Source organism: Coregonus lavaretus (assembly GCF_964263955.1).
Source record: "Coregonus lavaretus genome assembly, chromosome: 3".
In the NCBI taxonomy this organism is placed as follows: Eukaryota; Metazoa; Chordata; class Actinopteri; order Salmoniformes; family Salmonidae; genus Coregonus; species Coregonus lavaretus.
The window spans coordinates 49,440,126-49,467,248 of NC_139990.1; the positions used below are offsets into that span (position 1 = coordinate 49,440,126).

Below are 27,123 nucleotides of genomic sequence, written 5' to 3' on the forward strand. Positions count from 1 at the left end.
GCTGTGGAGGCGGACTGGAGGTCATTAAATAAATAAAAAAAAATTTAAATATGCCATTTAGCAGACGCTTTTATCCAAAGCGACTTACAGTCATGCGTGCATACATTTTTTGTGTATGGGTGGTCCCGGGGATCGAACCCACTACCTTGGCGTTACAAGCGCCGTGCTCTACCAGCTGAGCTACAGAGGACCATGAGCGAAGAGCTGACACAACCCGTCCTGGCTGAATGCCTATTTTTACACACTCTGTGTGAGGCATCTGCACAGGACGTACAGGGCTGTGTACTCGTACTGGCACTACAGCACGTGACACTGGCGCAGGATATCCGGGACCGAGGAGGGGTACTGGAGGCCACGAGCGTTGAGCCGGCACACTCCGTCCTGGCTGCATGCCCACCTTAGCACGACACGTGCGTGGTGCTCGCACAGGACGTACCGGACTGTGCCGGACCACTCGCGGCACAGTACGCAGCTCCGCATACCTCGGAACCTGCCCAGTCTCACGCTGCCTAGCCTGAGTACGGGGAGTTGGCTCTGCTCTACCTCTAGGCTCCGCCAACCTCCCTTCCAGCCCCCCAAACCCGGTGGCCTCCTCTCCTAATCCACAAACTCGCCCAGTAGCTGCCTCCAGCAGCCCCGTCGTCCATGCCGTGTGCCCCCCCCAAAAAAATTATTGGGGTTGCCTCTCGCCTGTCCGACGACGGAACGGTAGGCGCCGTACCTCCTCTCTCGCCAGGGCTTTAACCTTTGCCCATGGCCCTTTGCCCGCGAACATGTCCTCCCAGGACCACCATTGGCCCACCTGGGCCATCGCCAACTTCTCCAGCTCCTTACCCGGCGTTTGCTCCTGCACACGCTGCTTGGTCCTTTGATGGTGGGATCTTCTGTCACGATCGTTATAATGAGCGGACCAAGGCGCAGCGTGATATGAGTACATACTTTAATCGGTACTTTTCAAATACAACAAAAACAACAAAACGATACGTGAAGTCCTCGGTATTACAATACAAATCAACACGGAACAAGATCCCACAAAACACAAGTGCACAAAAGGCTGCCTAAGTATGGTTCCCAATCAGAGACAACAAGCAACAGCTGATTCTCGTTGCCTCTGATTGAGAACCACCCCGGCCAACCTAGAAACACATAACCTAGAACAGAACATAGAAAACAAAACATAGACACTACACAAAGAAACTAACACTTAGCTCAACATACAAGAGTCCCCAGAGCCAGGGCGTGACACCTTTCTCCTTATTTCACCCTTTCAGTTACTCCTTTCTCCTTATTTCACCCTTTCAGTTACTCCTTTCTCCTTATTTCTACCATTTCAGTTACTCCTTTCTCCTTATTTCTACCCTTTCAGTTACCCCTTTCTCCTTATTTCTACCCTTTCAATTACTCCTTCCTCCTTATTTCTACCCTTTCAGTTACTCCTTTCTCCTTATTTCTACCCTTTCAGTTACTCCTTTCTCCTTATTTCTACCCTTTCAGTCACTCCTTTCTCCTTATTTCTTCCCTTTCAGTTACCCCTTTCTCCTAATTTCTACCCTTTCAATTACTCCTTTCTCCTTATTTATATCCTTTCAGTTACTCCTTTCTCCTTATTTCTACCCTTTCAGTTACTCCTTTCTCCTTATTTCTACCCTTTCAGTTACTCATTTCTCCTTATTTCTACCCTTTCAGTTACTCATTTCTCCTTATTTCTACCATTTCAGTTACTCCTTTCTCTGTTTTCTACTCTTTCAGTTACTCCTTTCTCCTTATTTATACCCTTTCAGTTACTCCTTTCTCCTTATTTCTATCCTTTCAATTACTCCTTTCTCCTTATTTCTATCCTTTCAGTTACTAATTTCTCCTTATTTCTACCATTTCAGTTACTCCTTTCTCCTTATTTCTATCCTTTCAGTTACTCCTTTCTCCTTATTTCTATCCTTTCAGTTACTCCTTTCTCCTTATTTCTATCCTTTCAGTTACTCCTTTCACCTTATTTCTACCCTTTCAGTTACTCCTTTCTCCTTATTTATATCCTTTCAGTTACTCCTTTCTCCTTATTTCTACCCTTTCAGTTACTCCTTTCTCCTTATTTCTACCCTTTCAGTTACTCCTTTCTCCTTATTTCTACCCTTTCAGTTACTCCTTTCTCCTTATTTCTACCCTTTCAGTTACTCCTTTCTCCTTATTTCTACCCTTTCAGTTACTCCTGTCTCTGTTTTCTACCATTTCAGTTACTCCTTTCTCTGTTTTCTACTCTGTCAGTTACTCCTTTCTCCTTATATCTACCCTTTCAGTTACTCCTTTCTCTGTTTTCTTTACTTCAGACCACCTTGTCTTGGTTTCTGTTACAGCTTCATGTCTTTACTTCAGCCCACCTTGTCTTGGTTTCTTTTACAGCTTCATGTCTTTACTTCAGACCACCTTGTCTTGGTTTCTGTTACAGCTTCATGTTTTCCATGTCTCTTTTACTTCAACACACCTTTAGTGGAAACACACCTTCTATTCACTACGCCAATCTGTGTGTGTGTGTGTGTGTGTGTGTGTGTGTGTGTGTGTGTGTATCGGCTGAACATCTGGACATTTTGAGAGAACTACATCAGGCAGCCCCTCAGGCAATGACAGGATGAGAGAAGAGAGAGGAAGAAGGGGAGAGGAAAGGAGGGAGAGAGAGTCGGGGTGAGAATCTGTGGGAGTCCGTGTTAGTGGCTAGAGGCCTATCTGATTCCAGAACATTTATTTTGGCTACTTGGTAGGTCATCTCCCTCTCTTTCTCTCTCTTTCTCTTCCTCTGTCATTCTAGGAGGAACACCCTTTTCCTTCAGCTACTGATCTCTGTTTGGCCTTAACCTTAACCCTAACCCTACAACTAACCCTAGCTCCTAACCCTAACCCTAAACCTAATTCTAACCCTAACACTAATTCTAACCTTAACCCTAAACCCCCTAGAAAAAGCATTTTACCTTCTGGGGACTAACACAATTTCCCCAGTTGGTCAAATGTTGGTTTGTTTGTTTACAATTCTCTCTCTCTCTCTCTCTCTCTCGCTCTCTCTCTTCCCGATGCAGATATGGGAAGGGAACGGGTAAAGGGGATACCTAGTCAGTTGTACAAATGAATGTATTGAACTGATATGGTCAGACCAAGGTATGAGTAATTTTTTGTGTGTTCAATTAAGGTGTTGTTCAAGATGAATTTATATTTGTGTTTCTGATATCTGGGGGTTTTCCGGAAAATCATGATTTTAGTTTTTTTTTAAATTTACTGCCAGGGTCCAATTATGGCAGTATTGCTCTATATTGTTAAGGTTCTGTTGAAGACCTTCTTTGGTTGGTGATAGAATAACCAAATCATCAGCATATAGCAGGTATTTTACCTCTGTGTCAAATAGTGTGAGTCCTGTCTGCTAATTCATTTATATAAATGTTGAAAAGGTTTGGACTCAAACTGCAGCCTTATCTCACACCTCGACGTTGTGAAAATAATTTTTATTGCACACTTGTTTTCTGTGTACATACATTTGATTAAGTCATACACCTTATCACCAAGCTCACTTTTGAGAATTTTGAAGAATAGACCTTCATGACAAATAGAATCGAATGCTTTTTTTAAGTCAATAAAGCAAGCAAAGATTTTGCCTTCTTTTTTTTGGTGCAATGGTTAGGGAGAAAGCCAATTTGACATTTACTTATTACATTTTTGGAGGATTTGGATTCTTGAATTCAAAATGCTACAGAAAACCTTTCCCAAGTTGCTGTTTACGCAAATTCCCCTGTAATTATTGGGGTCTGATTTGTCTCCACTTTTGTGGATAGGGGAGATGAGCCCCTGGTTCCAGACATCAGGAAAGCAGCCAGAAGTTAGTACCATGTTGAACAATTTAAACACAGCATTTTGCAACTCAGATGTGTTTTTCAGCATTTAATTTCTGATGTTATCTAGACCACAAGCCTTCTTTGGTTTTATAGATTTTAGCTTTTCATTTAGTTCTTGTTGGGTTATTGGGTACTCTAGTGGATTTTGGTTGTTTTTAATGACTGATTCAAGGATGTTCAATTTTTCTTCAATTTCTAATTGGTCTTTTTGTGGGATGTTTTTGTATAGATTTGTGTATAGATTATCAAAATAAGTTTTCCAAATGCCTTCATCTTGTATGGCTAATTATTGTGGCTTTGTTGTTCTTAAATTGTTCCACATGAACTGATTTTAGTCAATTGCGTTTTCAATTTCATCAAGTGTCTTATTGGTATAATTTAATTCCTTGTGTTTTAGCGTATGTTTATACGTATGTTTCAGAGTTTCAAAGTATTCATAATGTAGCTTTGGGTTGTTTTGCTGCTTATGTTTTTCATTTGACATTTGTCTTAGGGGTTTTCTAATTGTTTTACATTCGTTATCAAACCAGAAACATTTTGTTTTTTTGTTTCTGATGTTGCATTTCTTTGGTTTTCTCAGATTTGCTTTTGATGCTGCTTTTTGGAATACGCAATTGATGTTTCGAGTAGCCGAATTGACACCTTCTTTACTGTTTTGGTATTGTGAGTTATTGAAGACCTGTATAAGAGTTCATCATTTCATTTGAGTTAAATGTTTCAATGAATTTCTCTGCACTCTTTCGAGCCCATCTGTACGATTGGTTCATGTTGTAGAGTTTATTAAGCTGTTTTTTTAATGAGTATTGCTGGTTAATTTCTTCAGAAACATGTTGATCTGACTGTGATCTGACAATGGTGTCTGTGGTCTGACAGTGAATGCACTAATGGAGGAGGGGTCCATGTCAGTGATGGCATAATCGACTACACTTGTCCCAAGATCTGAGCAGAAAGTCCCCTCTGATTCTACCATTAACCATGTACAGGCCTCAACAGAGATGCACTAACTCCTTCCTGTTTTTGATCAGTATTTGGTGAGGACTGTTTCTATAATTTATAATAGGGCTAATGTACAAGGAGGGGTGTCCAAATATGTGGTGGTTACCTCCCGCATCAGTGTAGTCAGGCTCTGAACCTGTTCTCGCATTGAAATCTCCATAAAGAAGCAAGAAATCTCTCTCTCTCTCTTTCTCTCTCTCTATCTCTCTCTCTCTCTCTCTCTCTCTCTCTCTCTCTCTCTCTCTCTCTTTTCTATCTCTTTCTCTCTCACTCTCTATCTCGCTTTGTCTCTCTCTCTCTCTCTCTCTCTCTCTCTTTCTCTCTTTCACTCTCTCTCTCTATCTTTCTCTTTCTCTCTCTTACTCTCACTCTCACTCTCACTCTCTCTCTCTCTCTCTCTCTCTCTCTCTCTCTCTCTCTCTTTCTTTCTCTCTCTCTCTCTCTCTCTCTCTCTCTCTCTCTCTCTCTCTCTCTCTCTCTCTGTCTCTGTCTCTGTCTCTGTCTCTGTCTCTCTCTCTCTCTCTCACTCTCTCTCTCTCTTTCTCTCTCACTCTCTCTCTCTTTTTACTCTCTCTATCGCGCTCTTTCTTTCATTCTCTCTCTCTCTCTCTCTCTCTCTCTCTCTCTCTCTCTCTCTCTCTCTCTCTCTCTCTCTCTCTCTCTCTCTCTCTCTCTCTCTCTCTCTCTCTCTCTCTCTCTCACTCTCACTCTCTTTTTCTCTCTTCTGTCCTCTTTTATAATGGTTCTACTCTCACTTTGTCTTTCTTAGTAACTATTTTATTAACAGGAAGGTCTTTCCTCTCTGTTGGCTGTTGGCTGTGGGAGGCTGGAGTTACAGCCATCATCATCAGCAGCAGCAGCAGCAGCACTGTGACATAAGGACGAAACCTTGCCATTGAAGAAGGAGTGTGTCGGTCGGAAGTGTGTGTTGGGGAGATCCCATTCCACGGCTGCTACAGCAGAGGAGGTGTATAGAATGCAGGATGTACTGTATCCGTGTGTGTGTGTGTGTGTTTGAGAGTGTTGAGTGGGATGTGTGGATTTGGGGGATCCAATATCCTGCCTATATTTAGGTAATGTGTTAGGTCGTGTACGTGTGTGTGTGTGTTGCACTTCTAAACCATACCTTCCCACTGTAACCTGCTCACACTCCTCTATTTCTCCTCCTCTCACACCTCTCTCCCTCAGTCCTCCTGGCTGTACCTCTCTCCCTCAGTCCTCCTGGCTGTACCTCTCTCCCTCAGTCCTCCAGGCTGTACCTCTCTCCCTCAGTCCTCCAGGCTGTACCTCACTCCCTCAGTCCTCCTGGCTGTACCTCTCTTCCTCAGTCCTCCTGGCTGTACCTCTCTCCCTCAGTCCTCCTGGCTGTACCGCTCATCTCTTCCGCTAAATGACATTATCATAAATGGAAAAGCAACCTCATCTCTGACTATCCATCCCACAGCCTGGGGTCCCCAGTGTGTGTGTGTGTGTGTGTGTGTGTGTGTGTTGGAGGTTGTATCGTCTGTCAGAGAGCCAGGGGCAAGTGTGTGCTTGCCCAGCCCAACCTGGGGGCAGTTCAGTCAGACACTCTCTTAGCCCGGCTCCACTACCACACACACACATACACACACACGCACCAACACACACGCACCCACACACACGTGCGCACACACACACACAGACAGACACACACACAAAATATATATATATATAATCAAATCTAATTGGATTTGTCACATGCTTCGTAAACAACAGGTGTAGACTAACAGTGAAATGCTTACTTACGGGCCCTTCCTAACAACGCAGAGAGAAATAATAGAAAATAATAACATGAGGAATAAATACACAATGAGTAACGATAACTTGGCTATAAACAGGGGGTACTACTACCGAGTCGATGTACAGGGGTACGAAGTAATTGAGGTGGATATGTACATATAGAGAGGGATAAAGCACTCTACAAATGTGATTTATTATTATTATTATTATTATTATAGGCAACCGGATAGATAATAAACAGTAGCAGCAGAGTTTGTGATTAGTCAAAAAGGATCAATGCAGATAGTCCGGATAGCTATTGTTAGGGCCTTCCTCTGGCACCGCCTGGTATAGAGGCCCCGGATGGCAGGGAGCTCGGCCCCAGTGATGTACTGGGCCGTACGCACTACCCTCTGTAGTGCCTTGCGGTCAAATGCCAAGCAGTTGCCATAACAAGCATTGATGCAGCCAGTCAAGATGCTCTCAATGGTGCAGCTGTGAAACTTTTTGAGGATCTGAGGGCCCATGCCAAATCTTTTCAGCCTCCTGAGGAGGAGAGGGCAGTGTGGAATGCAATAGAGATTGCGTCATCTGTGGATCTGTTGGGGAGGTATGCGATTTAGAGTGGGTCGAGGGTGTCTGGGATGATTCTGTTCATGTGAGCCTTGACCAGCCTTTCAAATAATTTAATGGCGACAGATGTGAGTGCTACGGGGCAATAATCATTAAGACAGGTTACCTTGGCTTTCTTGGACATTGGGACTATGGTGGTCTGCTTGAAACATGTAGGTATTACAGGCTGGGTCAGGGAGAGGTTAAAAATGTCAGTGAAGACACTTGCCAGCTGGTCAGCGCATGCTCTGAGTTCACGTGCTGTTAATCCATATGGCCCCATGGCCTTGTGAATGTTAACCTGTTTATAGGCCTTACTCAAGCCCTGCCACATCTGACGAGCATCAGAGCCGGCGTAGTAGGATTCGATCTTAGTCCTGTATTGACGTCTTGACTGTTTGATGGCTCGTCGGAGGTCAAAGTGGGATTTCTTATAAGCATCCAGGTTAGTGTCCCGCTCCTTGAAAGCGTCAGCTCTAGTCTTTAGCTCAGTGTGGATGTTGCCTGTAATCCATGGCTGTCACGATCGTTGAGAGACGGGTCAGACCAAGGTGCAGCGTGGTATGCGTACATGTTTATTAGAACTGATAAACACTCGACAAAACAACAGAAAGCAACGTAACGTGAAGCTTAACAGTGGCTACACACAACAAGCCAAACAAGAGTCATAAACAAGATCCCACAACTAAGGTAGGCAACCAGGCTACCTAAGTATGATCCCCAATCAGAGACAACAAGCGACAGCTGCCTCTGATTGGGAATCACACCCGACCAAACATAGAAATATAAACCTAGAACTAACCATAGATATACACATAGAAACTAACGCCCTGACCAAACCAACTAAAGACAACCGGCCTCTCAAAGCCAGGGCGTGACAATGGCTTCTGGTTGGGATATGTACGTGTGGTCATTGTAGGGACGACGTCGTTGATCAAATTATTAATGAAGCCGGTGACTGATGTGGCAAACACCTAAATGTTACCAGATGAATTCCGGAACATATTCCAGTCTGTGCTAGCGAAACAGTCCTGTAGCTTAGCATCCGCTTCATCACACCACTTCTGTATTGAGCTGATACTTCCTGTTTGAGTTTTTGCTCGTAAGCAGGAATCAGGACGATAGAGTTATGGACCGATTTGCCAAATGGAGGGCGAGATAGAGCTTTGCATGCGTTTCTGTGTGTGGAGTAAATGTGATCTAGAGTTTTGTCGCCTCTAGTTGCACAGGTGACATGCTTGTAAAAATGAAGTTAGATGGATTTCAATTTCCCTGCATTAAAATATTGCAATTCTTTAGGTCCTGTTGATAGGATAGTTTCGAACGGAGCTTGTCTAGTTTGTTCTCTAGTGATTGTACATTTGCCAATACAATGGATACAATACACTACAGGCGTCTCTTCCTCTTTTGAGTCCCGGGGATTAGGGCCTCGTCCAGAATGAGCAGTATGTCAACAGCTGCCAACTCGTTGAAGTAGAAATCTTCATCCAAATCGAAGTTAGTGATCACTGTTCTGATGCCCAGAAGCTCTTTTCAGTCAGAGGAAATGATGGCGGAAATATTATGTACAAAAAAATAGTTAAGATCAGCATTTAAAAAAACACTAATAACTATCCACTGCAGAGCCATCTTCATTAATATTCACACACACACACACACACACACACACACACACACACACACACACACACACACACACACACACACACACACACACACACACACACACACACACACACACACACACACACACACACCACACACACACACACTGTCCTAGTCCCTGCCCCAGGGAGGCACACCCCAATTGGCCAGCCCCTGAACCCACAAAGGCCTGGACTAGCAGGGGAACACATTGTGTTTGGCAGATTTTCTGATATTTCTGCAATGTACTCATTTTTGTTTTTGTCAGTCATGTTTTTTAGTGGCACAAAAAAAGTGAATACCATGTGGGATAATAAAGGTAGGCTATATTGTATATATATATGTGTGTGTGTGTGGGTGTGTCTATATACAGTGGGGGAAAAAAGTATTTAGTCAGCCACCAATTGTGCAAGTTCTCCCACTTAAAAAGATGAGAGAGGCCTGTAATTTTCATCATAGGTACATGTCAACTATGGAAAAAAAATCCAGAAAATCACATTGTAGGATTTTTAATGAATTTATTTGCAAATTATGGTGGAATATAAGTATTTGGTCACCTACAAACAAGCAAGATTTCTGGCTCTCACAGACCTGTAACTTCTTCTTTAAGAGGCTCCTCTGTCCTCCACTTGTTACCTGTATTAATGGCACCTGTTTGAACTTGTTATCAGTATAAAAGACACCTGTCCACAACCTCAAACAGTCACACTCCAAACTCCACTATGGCCAAGACCAAAGAGCTGTCAAAGGACACCAGAAACAAAAATGTAGACCTGCACCAGGCTGGGAAGACTGAATCTGCAATAGGTAAGCAGCTTGGTTTGAAGAAATCAACTGTGGGAGCAATTATTAGGAAATGGAAGACATACAAGACCACTGATAATCTCCCTCGATCTGGGGCTCCACGCAAGATCTCACCCCGTGGGGTCAAAATGATCACAAGAACGGTGAGCAAAAATCCCAGAACCACACGGGGGGACCTAGTGAATGACCTGCAGAGAGCTGGGACCAAAGTAACAAAGCCTACCATCAGTAACACACTACGCCGCCAGGGACTCAAATCCTGCAGTGCCAGACGTGTCCCCCTGCTTAAGCCAGTACATGTCCAGGCCCGTCTGAAGTTTGCTAGAGTGCATTTGGATTATCCAGAAGAGGATTGGGAGAATGTCATATGGTCAGATGAAACCAAAATAGAACTTTTTGGTAAAAACTCAACTCGTCGTGTTTGGAGGACAAAGAATGCTGAGTTGCATCCAAAGAACACCATACCTACTGTGAAGCATGGGGGTGGAAACGTCATGCTTTGGGGCTGTTTTTCTGCAAAGGGACCAGGACGACTGATCTGTGTAAAGGAAAGAATGAATGGGGCCATGTATCGTGAGATTTTGAGTGAAAACCTCCTTCCATCAGCAAGGGCATTGAAGATGAAACGTGGCTGGGTCTTTCAGCATGACAATGATCCCAAACACACCGCCCGGGCAACGAAGGAGTGGCTTCGTAAGAAGCATTTCAAGGTCCTGGAGTGACCTAGCCAGTCTCCAGATCTCAACCCCATAGAAAATCTTTGGAGGGAGTTGAAAGTCCGTGTTGCCCAGCGACAGCCCCAAAACATCACTGCTCTAGAGGAGATCTGCATGGAGGAATGGGCCAAAATACCAGCAACAGTGTGTGAAAACCTTGTGAAGACTTACAGAAAACGTTTGACCTGTGTCATTGCCAACAAAGGGTATATAACAAAGTATTGAGAAACTTTTGTTATTGACCAAATACTTATTTTCCACCATAATTTGCAAATAAATTCATTAAAAATCCTACAATGTGATTTTCTGGATTTTTTTTTCTCATTTTATCTGTCATAGTTGACGTGTACCTATGATGAAAATTACAGGCCTCTCATCTTTTTAAGTGGGAGAACTTGCACAATTGGTGGCTGACTAAATACTTTTTTCCCCCACTGTATATATTATAATGCATTATTTTGAGCAGCTTTGTGTTGCTAATTTACAGTCACTATGTGCCTGCAGACTATATGGCTACAGGGGATCCAGAAGATTAGCTACACAGATAACATCTGACTGACCGAAACAGTCACAGACGGGCTCTCCTAGAACATTTAGGTAGACTTATACCTTACATTACATTATACTCACTTATTTTCTCAAGCATACCATAGTATTGCTATTTCACATTGTCGTGTTGTTGAATATGTAGGCCTATAATTAATCAAGGGAAAACAATTCTGCAAGTTTTGCATTCATGACTAAAATTCTAAGACAAAACTTTTGGTCACAACAAAAGAAACACAAAAACTATTTTGAGTGCTTCATACATTTATTTCAATGTCATAGAAATAGCTATTAGCCTATATATTTCGGTCCATAGCTTTGATTATATCATATAGATTGGATAAAGTGTTCATGGCGTCTCTAGGGGCGTTTTGCCCGCTGCTATTGGCTATACAACCAGGAGAGGCGTGGCTCGGTTAGACAAAACAGTCAACGCGCCTCGGTCTCAACCAAACAGAAGAGCAATAGACCAGCACCGCTATCATTCATTTATTTTTAAGTCACGTTTTTGATTACCAACATCAACTTTATTTGTTTTGATAGTGTGCACTACCTGACAGTATTTGTCGGCGTTTCGTTTTGTTCCGGTTCTTGATCTGGTCCTAAATCAGCAGCTATGGATTTGGTGTGGCTGGTATGTTTGGCAGTGAGCTTCGGAACCTGGTTAGCCTCTGCAGAGAGACACAGCGTCTTCTGGAATAGCACAAACCCAAAGTAAGTTTTGTTTTTAATCTCTTTCTCTCTATCTATCTCGCTCTCTCTGTGTGTGTGTGTGTGTGTGTGTGTGTGTGTGTGTGTGTGTGTGTGTGTGTGTGTGTGTGTGTGTGTGTGTGTGTGTGTGTGTGTGTGTGTGTGTGTTTACGCACGCGCGTTGTGCGTATTTTGGTGTAACACACATTAAAAGAGCGTGTGATTTGTGTGTTTACGCGCACCTAGTGCTCAACTCACTTCGAGAATGCTTATTTGACACTATACTAGGCCTACTCAACTACACTTTATGTCATGAGATAAATACTGTTTGTGTGTCATCCACTCAATGGATAGCCTACACGCTGAATTTCCTCGGTTCTTTATCAGACATCACACCCCACTGGGCACACACGGCCTGGTTGAATCAACGTTGATTGCACTTCATTTCAATGAAATTATGTTGAACCTATGTGGAATAGACGTTGAATTGACCTCTGTCCAATGGGACTCAATTTGATGACATCTGGATTTTGGTATTGCTTTTATTTCTTACACTTGTAGGCTATTAGTTGTAGGCTGTGTGCCTTGTTGTATTAGCTGTCTGGTTGCCACTTTAACCAGGTAACAGGATTGAAATTAGGCCAGTTGCCACCAGGGCATAAACAGAGACAGAGGTGGAGATTGGGATCGAATTCTGAAACAGCTTGACAGACAGAATCAACCCTATATATAACCCCGATACACAGACAGACACCCTCACACAACATAGCATAAAAATGAATAGGCTGTCATGAACCAACTCGACCTGAGTGTCTGAATACAGGCTATATTTCTGTCTGTGTTTCACTCTATTGGTACTGCTGACAGTCTGACATTTCAGATCTCCAAAAGTTGTTGTGTCTGTCTGTGTGTGTGTGTGTGTGTGATGTCCAATGCTGATTGTTTTGTTTTGGGGTCAGAAATTGTAACACTACCCAGCCACTCAGTGGGATCAATGGAGCTTGACAGGCGTTTGAGAGGCCGTGTGATTTATTGAGCTTTTAGCGCAGAACTGAAGATGGCGAGAAAGAAGGATGGATTATTTTATAGAGAAAATGGAAAGCAAAGACTGAGGGGTCACGGTTTCAGCCGACTCTGGTCGATATTATTGTACCTTATTATCGCAAGGTCAAAATTCATTACGGCCTTTTTGTGTTGCCTTAATTACATTTGCACTTTCTCTCAGTAGCTTAATTCTCCTTAGGCCAATGATGACGACAGAGCTACATTAGATTTTGTCCGAAATGGGAAAGACATGGTTTTGTAATAATTGATTTAATGACGTTAACACCGGAAAGTTTTGTTGACTAGTTATACCGTCGGTGACGTAATGGGTTTTTGTCGTGTGCTTCACCTGTTTCGCGCGCATGTCTGACTTTACCTGGGTTTGTCGGTATGACATCACCGAGACGGTGGCTCGAGCACAAGGAACACGACTTCTGTTGATCAGGTGATATGAGGAGGAAGAGAAGGATCTGAACTCTTTTTAGGCCATAATGAGATAAGAAAGAGGCCATAGAGGAGAAATCAGAGCTTCAGATTTTCGGGTCAAGTGAGAATTGCTATAAAGGCCGGAGAAATACAAAGTGAACAGAAAGAACACTTGATTGAGGGGCAGTGGTCTGAGTCAAAGTGTTTGTGGGCATATTATGTGTGTTCTTTTAATCCGGCTCTGGACTACATTCCCACTCTAACTTGCGTTGCATAACAACAACAAGAAAAATCATAATGTAACACACTGATCCTTTTCGTAGCAGACTAAAGATAGACTAGCACACAGACACACACACACATAACCAGACATAGAAATATGTTCACACATCAAACAAGCATGTTCAGACACACTGTCTCACATACACATTGACACAGTCACACATAACAAAAACAAACTACATGGAAACTTGCCATGCCAGTTTGATGTGGGAGCAGTGATGCGCTCAGTGTCCAATGGTGCAAAAGATTGTTTACTAAAGACCGATAGGCTCACACTGATAACTATTACTCATGATATAATCTCTACTTACACATTCTGTACTGCACGTCTCTCTCTCTCACACACACACACACATTGGTTTTTCCCAGAAGTCTTTATCTAAAGTCTCTGAAAACCTCCAACTGGAACTCAGTGAATGTGGTTCAGAAGGAGAATAATCACTGTTAAAATGAAGACTTAATCCTAGTCTGGCCCGTACCAACCCGCTATTTTTACCACATTTTTACTGTATAATCTCTCTTCCTCCTCTAATCCCTCATTTTCAGAGTTTCCTTCTTTCTTTTTCAACCACTTTTTTTTTTTTCAAACTCTCTTTCTATCTCTCTTTCTCTCTGGGCAGTTTTCAGCCTGAAAGCCCAATCAGGTCCCTCAACTGTCGTCCCACTTTACACTGTGTCTCAACCACCTGATTCACTCCCATGTGATCAATCTGTCAGTCAGACAGACAGCCAGTGAATCAGTGAGTCTAATTGATTCCTGACTGATTAATCTAAAGTGATCAGGTGTAAACTGATGTGTACTGACTGACTCCAGATGGTAACACACAGATCGCTCAGTGTGTGTGTGTGTACAGTTGTCAGTCTCCGACCTGACCGTTGTAGAAATGGGTTTTTCGCAGTCTGTTCCAACCTTGTTTTATAGACTACTGTGTGTGTGTGAGAGAGACAGGGCTTGTTTCGACCTGATCCAACAGCTTAATCATTTGTTTTGGCGCAATGCATTGTTACTGGAAGTGTTTTTTTGTTTTTGACCGAGTGTGTAGTGTTGCCTGAACTCCAATGTCAGAGAAAGGGAGGGGCACTGATAAATCAGTGACTCACACACACATTCATGCACGCACACACACACACATATACATACACACACACACACTCTCGTGGGGCACGAGGGAGGAGTTGGGTGTTAATATTAGTCGCAGCCAGCATTCCACATTGCCCCGTTACTATACTCAACTCTGTCAGCTGTGTTCGACCCCCTCCCTCCCTCTTTCCCTCCATCTCTCCCTCCCTCTGTCTGTACCTGTCGGTTCCTCTCTCCATCTCCACTCCCTCACTTCTCCACACCAGCTGGGTCTTCTCTAGCTTGTTATTGCCTGACTATCTCTCTCTCTCTTTCGTTCTTTCTGATTCCATGAGTTCATACGTCCACCTCTATCACCTTTTCATGTTCTCCTTTCCCATATAGCTGTATCTTTCTGATTCTGTCTCCTTTTGTCTTTCTCTCTCTCTCTCTCCTTCTCTCTTTCCCTCTCTCATGTTGTGTTGTTGAGGTGTTGGGCTTGTCTGAACAGATTTGTCCTAGAGGAAGAGGTTTAGGGTTGTGGTGGCTGGTGGGGGAAGAGGGAGAGGGTGGTTGTAAAGTTAAATGTATGATTTTCTTCTTTGTTTTAAATCCCTTCTTTGCTCTGGCTATATTCCCCTCCCCTCTCTCTACTCTGAAACCCACCTCTCTCTCTCCCTCCCCCCTCCACTCTCTATATTCTGAAACCCACCTCTCTCTCTCCCTCCCCCCTCCCTCTATTCTGAAACCCACCTCTCTCTCCCTCCCCCTCCCCTCCCTTTATTCTGAAACCCACCTCTCTCTCTCTCTCTCTCCCCTCCCTCTATTCTGAAACCCACCTCTCTCTCTCTCTCCCTCCCCTCTCTATTCTGAAACCCACCTCTAAATGTTCAATTCAATTTAAGGGCTTTATTGGCATGGGAAACATATGTTTACATTGCCAAAGCAAGTGAAATAGGTAATAAACAAAAGTGAAATGAACAATAAAAAATGAACAGTAAACATTACACTCACAAAACATTACACCCACCTCTCTCTCTCCCCCCTCCCTCCCACCTCATCTGTTGCTCTGGGTCTCTAATCCTACAGCAGAATGAGGGAGAAACACACACACAGATTACAGACGATCTGAGCTGTAATCTGACTAGCTGACCTATCCACACAAAAATCCTCATCGTCTTTCTGCTGCTTTTTATATTTAGAATAGATGATATCCCTGTTATCGCTCTGGCATAACAGACGTGGGTGGGGGGTTGTTAGTAAATCTGAAGCTCCTCAATGTGTAGAGGAACATATCCTACATAGAACAATCAGTTAAAGGAGCCAATAGGATAGCGCCATTCAGTCAGCCAGCTACACAGCTTATAGTTCTGTCCATTCAATCACATCTAGGCCTGTAGCTTGTTTCCTGCTGACATAACAGCTGTCTTACCTAACACTCTCTCACACACATATTATCGTGGATGTAACAAAAAACAACATTTTACCGTGTTTTTAAAACCCAAAATACTTCATTAGCCCCAACCCCCGCCCCCCCCCTTACCAACCTTCTATCTCAGCTCTTCCTCTCGCCTCCTTATCTATGGTCCAGACTTCCTCTCTCTCTCTGTCGGTCTCTCTCTTTCTCAAAGACCCTGCTCTGTTTTCCTGAGTAGTTTCCCACACAGATCACAGCAGCTTGCTGTGTCTCCCCACTTATTGTTTGACTCAATTCTACAATACTGAGGACTGCTTTATCCTCACGTTATCACGTTGTTTGTGTGTGTGTACAGTATCTTCATGTAGCGTTTCAGAGATAGCTCTCTGTCGCCCCCTAAGGGCCAGTTCCAGTCTCAGCTCAGCTCAGGCCTGACTGACTTCTCTGTTTGAAGCAGCCGGGATATTCCCAACAATTTTTGCAATTCATGACATGTCTTTTAAATTCACATTGAATTAATGAAAATTGTTTTAACCCCAACTGTGTTATTCTGTATAATCCAGATTGAAGCCAGGGTTAGTTGGAATACAATCCTCCTGGTTGATTGACCTGTGAGTCTAGATGGGGGCAAACACAAAAAGGGGGATGGGTAGAGGTTAAAAGAGAGGAAGGGATTTGTGTTGAGAAATTAGGCCGTCATGAAGAGTTCTGAGCTCTGATATGTTAACTTTTAAGAGGGAGGGAAGAATAGAGGAGAGATGGACGGAGGGGGATGGGTTAATTTAGAGAGCATAAAGGAGAGACAGACGGAGGGAGGCGAGATGGGACATTGATGGATGGAGGGAGGGGAGAAATGTGGGATTGAATGAGTGAGAAACGGTTGTGTTGACATTTTTAAAGGCTCTCCAACCCTGCAATTCTGAATCAAGAATCACACACACCATAAATAGATGGTGGTAGTAATAAGTGGAGTCTGGATGTGATAATGGTGGTTGGGACAGAATGATTAGCCTCCTGGTATTCTGATCTGTTGGAGCGTGACAGACAGAAGAGTAACCTCTTTGGAACTCTCCTCTCGGGAGAGAGAATGTGGGAGATTAGAATAGAGGGTGTTCTAGAGAGGTTCTAATAGGGTAGTTAGTGAATAATACTGTATTAGTGGATAAAAGGACTAAAGCCCAGATTACAACTGACAGCCCTATACCCTCTCAGAATTGAGGTGTGAATGTGGGATACCACAGTGAATTAATAGGGTAATTTATACGCCTGTGTGTGCAGATTTTATAGTCGTATGGTGTGAGAGCTTTCTATTCCACGGACTCTCACAAACCCCAGAAGCCTTGTCATGACATTCCTCCAGTGTGTTCGTGTTGCTGACTACCTGCGGAGTATATGGTGGGATTGCATCTGGGTTTTGTTAACAGTGCTGACTCACCTTCAGACCCGCTGAGACTCTCCCTTGCAGGGTCAGTGGGAGTGTGTATGAGGATTCTGACCCTGAACTCTAACCCCTGTGACCTGTCTGACAGTTTGTAACATTCCTCAAAGAACGAGAGGAGGAGGAGGAGGAGGAGGAGGAGACAGACAGAGAGAGAGAGAGAAAGGAGAGCATTTTTTTTGGTGATTTTTAAATGGAAAACACACAGAGGACAGATGGAGGGATAGTAGGGAGAGAGGAGAGATATGCCTATAAGTACGGAAAGAAGGGAAGAGAAGAGGGGTGAGAGGTGACACTAGAGAGAAGAGATGTGATATAACAGTAAGAGATGAGGAAAGGACTTCAAAGCTGTTGAGAAGTTAATGAGGTGTTAAACAACTCATCCAATCACCCTACTGTCATAACCATCTACCAAACACACACACACACACACACGTGATGCAGTAGCAGCTCTAAGAACTGTTCAGTTCAGAGTAGAGGTGAGGGAAGACTACCTTCAACCCTGGCTGTTTACACACACCTCAGTGACAAACACACAGGCTCTGGTCTGCCCTGATAAACAGATGTGCCTGGGGCGTGAGGCGGCCTGGATTCTGGTCTTCAGAGAACCCCTCTCTCACACAAACACACCCCTGCCTCTCACACATACGTAGCTATCACATTAACGCGACTCTCACTCTGAGAGAGAGAGAGAGAGAGAGAGAACACGAGAGGAGTCTGGCCCTGTATCAACTGAACTTCTCCCAGATCCCTAGGCTGAGGTGGCATGCATGCACGCGCTCACACAAACCTCCCATTGATGATAAGTAAGGCCGTCAACATTACTGTAAATCTAGCTTCATCATGATTATTGTACAATTGGTGGAGAGAAAATTATGGGCAACATGGACCATGTGCAAAATGCTGTGAGCCATAGTAGCTACAACACAGCCTCTCCTTATCAGGTCTACATCAGCCTCTACTAGTGAGCAGAGGACACTGAGCACAGCCTTTGGGGGTAGAGGGGGTGAAGGGTGGGGGGCAGACTGGAGTCTAGTCAGCACCAGGGTTTATGTATTTTGGGGGGTAATTACACCCTATTCAGACCCCCTCTTCCCTTTGTGGGGAACAGCTTGGCCCCAGACCCAAATAGCTTTTAATTAAGTAAGCTTCAGAAGAGCAAAATATTTCTGAAAGTGTGATTGTTTGTAGTGACTGAGATTAGCAACAGAATATGTGTTTTGACAGCTTTTAGACAAGAACATGTTTTTACGGAGAAGCTGTGGTTAGTGAACAAGGAGAGAGTGTGGGAATCAAGTGGATTCCATTCAGTTAGGAAAGTCTCTTCACTCTGTACTGTAGCAGTGCAGTTCTTTCCTGCCGTTCGTCTCAACCCTGTCATTACCAGTCTGAGTCAAGTAAAAGAAATAAGAAAGGAAAACAGATTTGTTTGTCAATTAAAGTGCTTTAACCGCAGACCGGTGTGTGTGTGCATGCGAAGGCTAAGCCAAAGATATCCATCCTGTTTGAAATGGCATTGATTACAAGTGGTGTGAGAAAGAGGCTAATCTATCTATTAGCCCTGGCAAATGAGCCTAGGTACGGGCTCTGCTAACAATGCATGTTATGACAGGCAGGTTACTCTCTCTAGGTCTCTCTCTCACACAAACAGACACATACACACACACAGTGGCAGGGGGATTAAGGGGGGTTAGGGACCCACATGGAGCCAGTGTGTCTCACTTAACAAGGACAACAACAACAGGAGAGAAAGGAAGGAGGGTTGAAAGGAGGCAGGATGGTCACAGATACCTCCTGTTCTAGGCTTTGATGCTTGGGCACACACTAACACAACATAAACATGTATGAACTGGGTTCTTCACACTTTCTCTCTCTCTCATAAACACAACTTGTGTATACATTACTATGAGCCCGTCCTCCCCAATTAAAGTGCCACCAGCCGCCTGTGATCCAGACACTCTGTCTCATGGCACTGAAAAACCGCTTCTATCTCAAGGCCATCAGACTGTTAAATAGCCATCACTAGCCGGGTACCACCCGGTTACTCAATCCTCAATCCTGCACCTTAGAGGCTGCTGCCCTGTATACATAGACATGTAATCACTGGCCACTTTAATAATGGAATACTAGTCACTTTAATAATGTTTATCTACTGCTTTACTCATTTCATATGTATATACTGTATTCTATTCTACTGTATTTAGTCAATGCCACTCCGACATTGCTCGTCCTAATATTTATATATTTCTTAATTCTATTATTTTACTTTTAGATTTGTGTGTATTGAATTGTTAGAAACTACTGCACTGTTGGAGCTAGGAACACAAGCATTTCGCTACACCTGCAATAACATCTGCTAAATATGTGTATGTGACCAATAAAATGTGATGTATGTGGCATGATGTTTGTGCTGCAGCCTGTGTGCATGTCTGATTTTTATTTTTTATTTAAGCTTTATTTAACTAGGCAAGTCAGTTTTGAACAAATTCTTATTTACAATGATAGCCCAGGGCTAACAAGCTCTTACCCACAAACTCAACCTCTCTTCCAGAAAAGTGTGTGTGTACCCTGCCAGCACCACTGACTCAACTCGCCAACACAACTCATAGTCCCTGTGTGAGCTGAATCCTAATAGGCCTGGAGGACAGCTGGAAAGCACTGTTTTACCAAGATACAGCACTTGAATGTTTCTTTCATCTCCCCCTCTAACCTTCCTTCCTACCAGAAATCAAGTTGAAGTTCCACTGCTCTACACACTGTTCTAGGGTTTCTTTCATGAGTTGCGTGTGTGAGAGGTGTGTTTGGTGTATGTTATAGAGACGTTTATTCACGTGTATACCTCACTAGATTGGAGGGGTTGACTGGAGGGAAGGAGGGTGAAACCACAACAACAACCATTAAAATACAGAACCGAGATGGAGGGAAAGAGTCATAAAGTCAAGGGAGGGTGAAGATGAGAAGGAACAGAGAGAGAGACTGTCTCCACCTCCCTCTGTCTTTCTGTTTCATGGAGGGAGGAAGTAGGAAGAGACGGAATTAGAGGGGCAGAGTCACTAGAGGAGGAAAATGACGGGGGGGTGAAAGGAAGAGAAAGGGAGAGAAAGGGAGCGAAAGGGAGCGAAAGAGATTCAATGACTTGTGCAGACAGAGCATATATAGATATGACAGACAGACCGAGACAGAGAGAGAGACCGAAGGAGTGGGAGAATCTGTCACTCAGAGTCTTGTCTCCATGAATACAGGTGGCCAGTGAAACTCTACCCTTAAAACAACATGAGTGGACCGCTCCAGAAAACAGATGAGAGGGAGAGAGCGCGTTAAGGAGGGATAGGCAGAAAGCGTGTAGTGGTGTGTTCTTGTCTAAATAAATACATCAAACAAGTTCAGCTAGTGACTCCTGATTGGCTACTCACTAATTCTCATTGTCTGGGTGACAGGTCTACACCAGTCTCACATCAGGACACTCACGCAATCACACAAGTGCTGCAGGTGCAAATACACACACACTCTGTTTGGGCTGAGTCATAGCAGCTTTTTGTGTTTATGATTGTCCTTGAGTGTGTTTATTATGAGAGTGTGTGTGTTTGTTTAAGTCGGTTCTTCCATACGTGTTTGTTCATGTGAGTGGAACAGGACACACAAACATGGGCTCAACTCTGTCATCCAGCAGGTGTCTGGCTGGGAATGGGCCGTGATGATATTTCATAATGTTACATTTGTTCCTTCGTTCAGTCAGAGATGACGGTCAGTCAGAGATAACACGAGGACTGCTAGATGTAAGGTCATCTAAACATAATAGCCAGTCATGTCACTAACCTCTCTCCTCCTCTTCTTCTTCTCTCTCTCTCTCTCTAGTTTCCTATGGGATGAGTACACAGTGGAGGTGAAAATCAACGACTACCTGGACATTATCTGTCCCCACTACACACGCGGGGAGCTGCCGTCCCAGGAGGCCGAGCGGTATGTGCTGTACATGGTGGAGAGGGAGGACTATGAGGTGTGTAAGCCCCACTCCTTCGACCAGCTGCGTTGGGAATGTTCCCGGCCCTTCGCTGCCCATGCCCCCGAGAGGTTCTCCGAGAAGTTTCAACGCTTCACCCCCTTCACCCTGGGCAAGGAGTTCAGACAGGGAGAGAGCTACTACTATATCTGTAAGTGTATCAATACTACAGTACTACTACTCATTTACTTATACCACTACTATCTATGTGCAGTACTTCTGAATTAATACTACCACTTAACTGTACTATAGACTACTCTAACACAATGCTTGGGTGTTTGTACTAAACCTCCCTCTCTTCTCCCTCTACAGCCAAGCCGCTGCATCACCACGGCCAGGAGTGTCTGAGGCTGAAGGTGGACGTGGTTGGACTTCATGGTGAGCTCACTTCCCCTGTCTCCATCAACATGCTAGCATTAGCCTCTGTTAGCTTTAGCGGGTTTTCCTATGGTAGCATTAGCTTCTGTTAGCATCAGTGGCTAGGCTAAGTTTTCCCCATATTCAGTGATATTCCCGTTGGGTGTTCATACGATGAAGTTCTTACCGATGTCTTCTTGTCCTCTACAGGCTCTGGGAAGGCCAAAGCTGACAAAGGAAAGGATGGAGCGATGGAGAAAGCGATAGATGGAGGAAAGATAGGAGGAGTACACAACCCCTCCAACAGGCTTCCAGCAGGTACGTCTCCCATCTGTCCATCCAGAGAGACAGTCAGATGTACAGCATTGACTCTGGATAGTAGAAGTACAGTAGAATTGTTACACTTGTTTCTGATAATAACATGTTCTCTCTGTCTCTCTCTCTCGCTCTCCAGATGACCCTGCTGTGTTGGAGCCTAAGGTCCAGAAGAGTGTGGGTAGTTCAGGTGTTCAGCTGGTCTCCCTGTCGGTCTTCTTCACCCTGTTCCCACTCCTACTATCCCTGTTACTCCACTGAGACTGAGTTACAGACCTAGCTAAAACAGAGACACTGTCAACCCAATGCTGGACATTGGCACAGAGAAGATTTTTATAGATTTTTATATATGCAACTGGACTTAGCTGCGTGTGTGTGTGTACGTGTGATTGGAACGTGGATCGTTCCAGAGACAAGGATCTTCAAGAGTATTTTTGCAATGATTTTTTTCTACATATGTTTTTGTAAATGAAAGAGGGTGGATTGCTATTCCCCCTTTTTTTCTCATGTTCCCTCCATTTGATCTGTTTGGACACTTTTGGACACCCCACTAAATCTGGAACCTAAATCTACCTGGAAAGTGATGTACTAATCATTATTAGAAAACTGACAAAGGTATAACTGTGTTCATGATTACCCTGAATTGTATTGTAACAGTGATATACAATGAGTGTAAAAAACATTATGAACACCTTCCTAATTTTGAGTTGCACCCCCTTTCGCCCAGAAAATACTCAATTTGTCAGGGCATGGACTCTACAAGGTGTCGAAAGCGTTCCACAGGGATGCTGGCCCATGTTGACTCCAATGCTTCCCACAGTTGTGTCAAGTTGGCTGGATGTCCTTTGGGTGGTGGAACATTCTTGATACACACAGGAAACTGTTGAGCGTGAAAAACCCAGCAGCGTTACAGTTCTTAACACACACAAACCGGTGCGCCTTGTACCTACTACCATACCCCATTCAAAGGCACTTAAATATTTTGTCTTGCCCATTCACCCACTGAACCCACATAAACAATCCATGTCTCAATTGTCTCAAGGCTTAAAAATCCTTCTTTAACCTGTCTCCTCCCCTTTATCTACACTGATTTGAAGGGGATTTAACAAGTGACATTAATAAGGGATCATAGCCTTCACCTGGTCAGTCTGTCATGGAAAGAGCAGGTGTTCCTAATGATTTGTACACTGTGTATAATCTGGGTACATATTCCCTGTTCAATCTCAAATAGTTTGAGCCAAAGCCTACAGTAATCCTCTGAAACTGCCAGCCTCATGTTTCCTCCTCTACATGTAGAGACTATTGATGATGTATATAGATGTATGTGAATTAACTGACCGTCCTCTGAGCAGGGTTTATGTCTTGTGTAGTGCAGTAGATACTCAGGTCAATGGGGATGTTTCTTCTTGACATGTCGCTCTGGATAAGAGCGTCTGCTAAATGACTAAAATGTAAATGTAAATGTAATGTCACTCAAATCAAACTAAAGTTTATTTGTCACGTGCACAGGATACAGCAGATGTGAACAGTACAGTAAAATGCTTACTTGCAAGCGCTTCCTCAACAATGCAGTATTCAAGTATAATTCACTGTACAAAACCCAATGATGTGACAGAGATACATACTCTAAAGCACAGATTAGCACACACTAGTACAAAACACACATTATATGTTGTAGATATACACAGATAGATATCTACATAACCAGATCCTCTGTCATCAAGATGGTACAACAGCTTCAAGTGAACAAATTTGTGATTGTTTTGCTTCTGTATTTCTTTATGGTTTAGTGTTGAACAGATGAATGTATAGGAAAGAGATGGAGGGAATGTGAGTTGAGGGGAAGGAGGAGAGCAAAGTGGTAATGACAGGATTCTGAGACTGTGTTGTGATTGCATAGAGGCTGGGAGCTGCGCTTCCTTCCTTTACTGATGGTCATTCCTCCCATTCCTCCCTCTGATATAAGTAACGTCACACAAACAACATAACCGGTACACTGGTCATTATGGTGTGTACCTTTAATTGGGGAGAATGGGCTTGTGGTAATGACTGGAGCGGAATCAGTCGAATGGGATCAAACACATGGTTTCCAGGTGTTTTTTCTTTTAGGTTTCCAGGTGTTTGATGCCATTCCATTTCCTCCATTCCGGTCATTATTATGAGCCTCCTGTGGTTTACAGGTATTACACAATAGAATGCAAAGGAAATCCCCTACATACACACAACACCTACAGACATACTGTATTGTAACTGTTTTGTTTTCTTGTTTTTGTAAATGTTTGTATGTAAAATTTGTACATTTAGAAAAGTATATGAAAATAACAGCATTTGTTTAAAATGTGAAAACTTTAATGAAATAAAATGTTTGGGGTGATATAATAAATAACCTGACATGAGTGCTCTCATTTCCCACATTTTATAACCAAAGGTAAAGAAATTGATGGTCACACTTTTTCAAAGTTGTTACTTTCGACAAAATTCACAGCTGGAGTTTTAAAATTTCACCGTAACATTCTGACATTGGAAAAAAGTGTAAGTTTTGATGGTTGACAAAGGTGACTCCAAGCCCATCCATCTGCCCTCTGAAGAAATCTCACCCTCTCTCCAACTTCCCCTCTCAGGTCTTTCCCGTGTTCTTTTCTCTCCTTCCCTGACTTTTGCAGTTTCTGTCTTTCATCCTGGGCTGGTTTGCCCTGGCCAGAACATCACAGCCCTGTGGCCAAACGTCTGTGTGGAGAGGGATGAGGGGGGTGACAGGAGACCACGAGCAAACTGACACCTGGGTATGAAAGTGTCACTCTCGCTCCCTCCCTCACACTCACCCTTTTGTTTGCCATTTTCTCCCCTCCCTCCCTCTCTCAATTCAATTCAAAGGGCTTTATTGGCATGGGAAACATGTTGACATTGCCAAAGCAAGTGAAATAGATAATAAACAAAAGTAAAATAAACCAAAAATGAACAGTAAACATTACACTCACAGTTCCAAAGGAATAGGGTCATTTTAAATGTCATATGTCTATATACAGTGTTGTAACAATGTGCAAAGAGTTAAAGTACAAAAGGGAAAATAAATCAACATAAATATGGATTGTATTTACAATGGTGTTTGTTCTTCACTGGTTGCCCTTGTGGCAACAAGTCACAAGTCTTGCTGCTGTGATGGCACACTGTGGTATTTCATCCAATAGAAATGGGCATTTATCAAAATTGGATTTTTTTCAAATTCTTTGTGGGTCTGTGTAATCTGAGGGAAATACGTGTCTTTAATATGGTCATACATTTGGCAGGAGGTTAGGAAGTGCAGCTTAGTTTCCACCTCATTTTGTGGGCAGTGTTCACATAGCCTGTCTTCTCTTGAGAGCCATGTCTGCCTATGGCAGCCTCTCTCAATAACAAGGCTATGCTCACTGAGTTTGTACATAGTCAAGCTTTCCTTAATTTTGGGTCAGTCACAGTGGTCAGGTATTCTGCCACCGTGTACTCTCTGTTTAGGGCCAAATAGCATTCTAGTTTGCTCTGTTTTTTTTTGTTAATTCTTTCCAATGTGTCACGTAATTACATTTTTGTTTTCTCATGATTTGGTTGGGTCTAATTGTGTTGCTGTCCTGGGGCTGTGTGGGGTCTGTTTGTGTTTGTGAACAGAGCCCTAGGACCAGCTTGCTTAGGGGACTCTTCTCCAGGTTAATCTCTATAGGTGATGGCTTTGTTATGGAAGGTTTGGGAATCGCTTCCTTTTAGGTGGTTGTCGAATTTAACAGCTGTTTTCTGGATTTTGTTAATTAGCGTGTATCGGCATAATTCTGCTCTGCATGCATTATTTGGTGTTTTACGTTGTACACTGAGGATATTTTTGCAGAATTCTGCATGCAGTCTCAAATTGGTGTTTTTCCCATTTTGTGAATTCTTGGTTGGTGAGAGGACCCCAGACCTCACAACCATAAATTGCAATGGGTTCTATAACTGATTCAAGTATTTTTTGCCTTATCCTAATTGGTATGTCGAATATTATGTTACTTTTGATGGCGTAGAAGGCCCTTCTTGCCTTGTCTCTCAAATCGTTCACAGCTTTGTGGAAGTTAGCTGATGTTTAGGCTGAGGTATGTATCATTTTTTTGTGTGCTCTAGGACAACAGTGTTTAGTTAAAATGTTGTGTTCTTGGCAGCTGGACCTTTTTTGGAACACCATTATTTTTGTCTTAACTGAGATTTACTGTCAGGGCCAAGGTCTGACAGAATCTGTGCAGAAGATGTAGGTGCTGCTGTAGGCCCTCCTTGGTTGGGGACAGAAGCACCAGATCATCAGCAAACAGTAGACATTTGACTTCAGATTCTAGTAGTGTGAGGCCGGGTGCTGCAGACTGTTCTAGTGCCCTCGCCAATCCGTTGATATATATATGTTGAAGAGGATGTGGCTCAAGCTGCATCCCTGTCTCACCCCACAGCCTTGTGGAAAGAAATGTGTGTGTTTTTTTTGCCAATTTTAACTGCACAATTTGTTTGTGTACATGGATTTTATAATGTCATATGTTTTTCCCCCAACACCGCTATCCATCAATTTGCATAGCAGACCCTCATGCCAAATAATAATTTTTAAAAAAGCATGAGAAGGCTTTGCCTTTGTTTTGGTTTGTTTGTTTGTCAATTAGGGTGTACAGGGTAAATACGTGGTCTGTCGTACGGTAATTTGGTAAAAAGCCAATTTGACATTCACTCAGTACATTGTTTTCACTGAGGAAATGTACGAGTCTGCTGTTAATGATAATGCAGAGGATTGTTCCAAGGTTCCTGTTGAAACACATCCCACGCTAGTTATTGGGGTCATATTTGTCTCCACTTTTGTGGATTGGGGTGATCAGTCCTTGGTTCCAAATATTGGGGAAGATGCCAGAGCTGAGGAGGATGTTATAGCCAATTGGAATTTGTGGTCTGTATATTTTAACATTTCATTTAGGATAACATCAACACCACAGGCCTTTTTGGGTTGGAGGGTTTGTATTTTGTCCTGTAGTTCATTCAATGTAATTTGTATTTGATCATGTATATGTTTTTTCTGTTTGTTCTTTGGTATAGAGTCAAAAAGATTGGAGAAGTGGTTTCTCCACACATCTCCATTTTGGATAGATAACTCTGTGGTTGTTGTTTGTTTAGTGTGTTCCAAGACCTGCTG

At 43.2% G+C, this 27,123-nt stretch overlaps 1 protein-coding gene across 1 annotated transcript; it reads left to right on the forward strand.

Annotated features, from left to right (window-relative positions):
- Positions 1 to 11,378: 11,378 nt before the first annotated feature.
- Positions 11,379 to 24,342, forward strand: efna1b (ephrin-A1b). Its single transcript, XM_084158444.1, has 5 exons — positions 11,379 to 11,641; positions 21,140 to 21,435; positions 21,597 to 21,662; positions 21,852 to 21,959; positions 22,096 to 24,342. The coding sequence occupies exons 1-5, from the start codon at positions 11,544 to 11,546 to the stop codon at positions 22,215 to 22,217; spliced, it is 690 nt and encodes a 229-aa protein (XP_084014570.1). The 5' UTR covers positions 11,379 to 11,543; the 3' UTR covers positions 22,218 to 24,342.
- Positions 24,343 to 27,123: the final 2,781 nt, after the last annotated feature.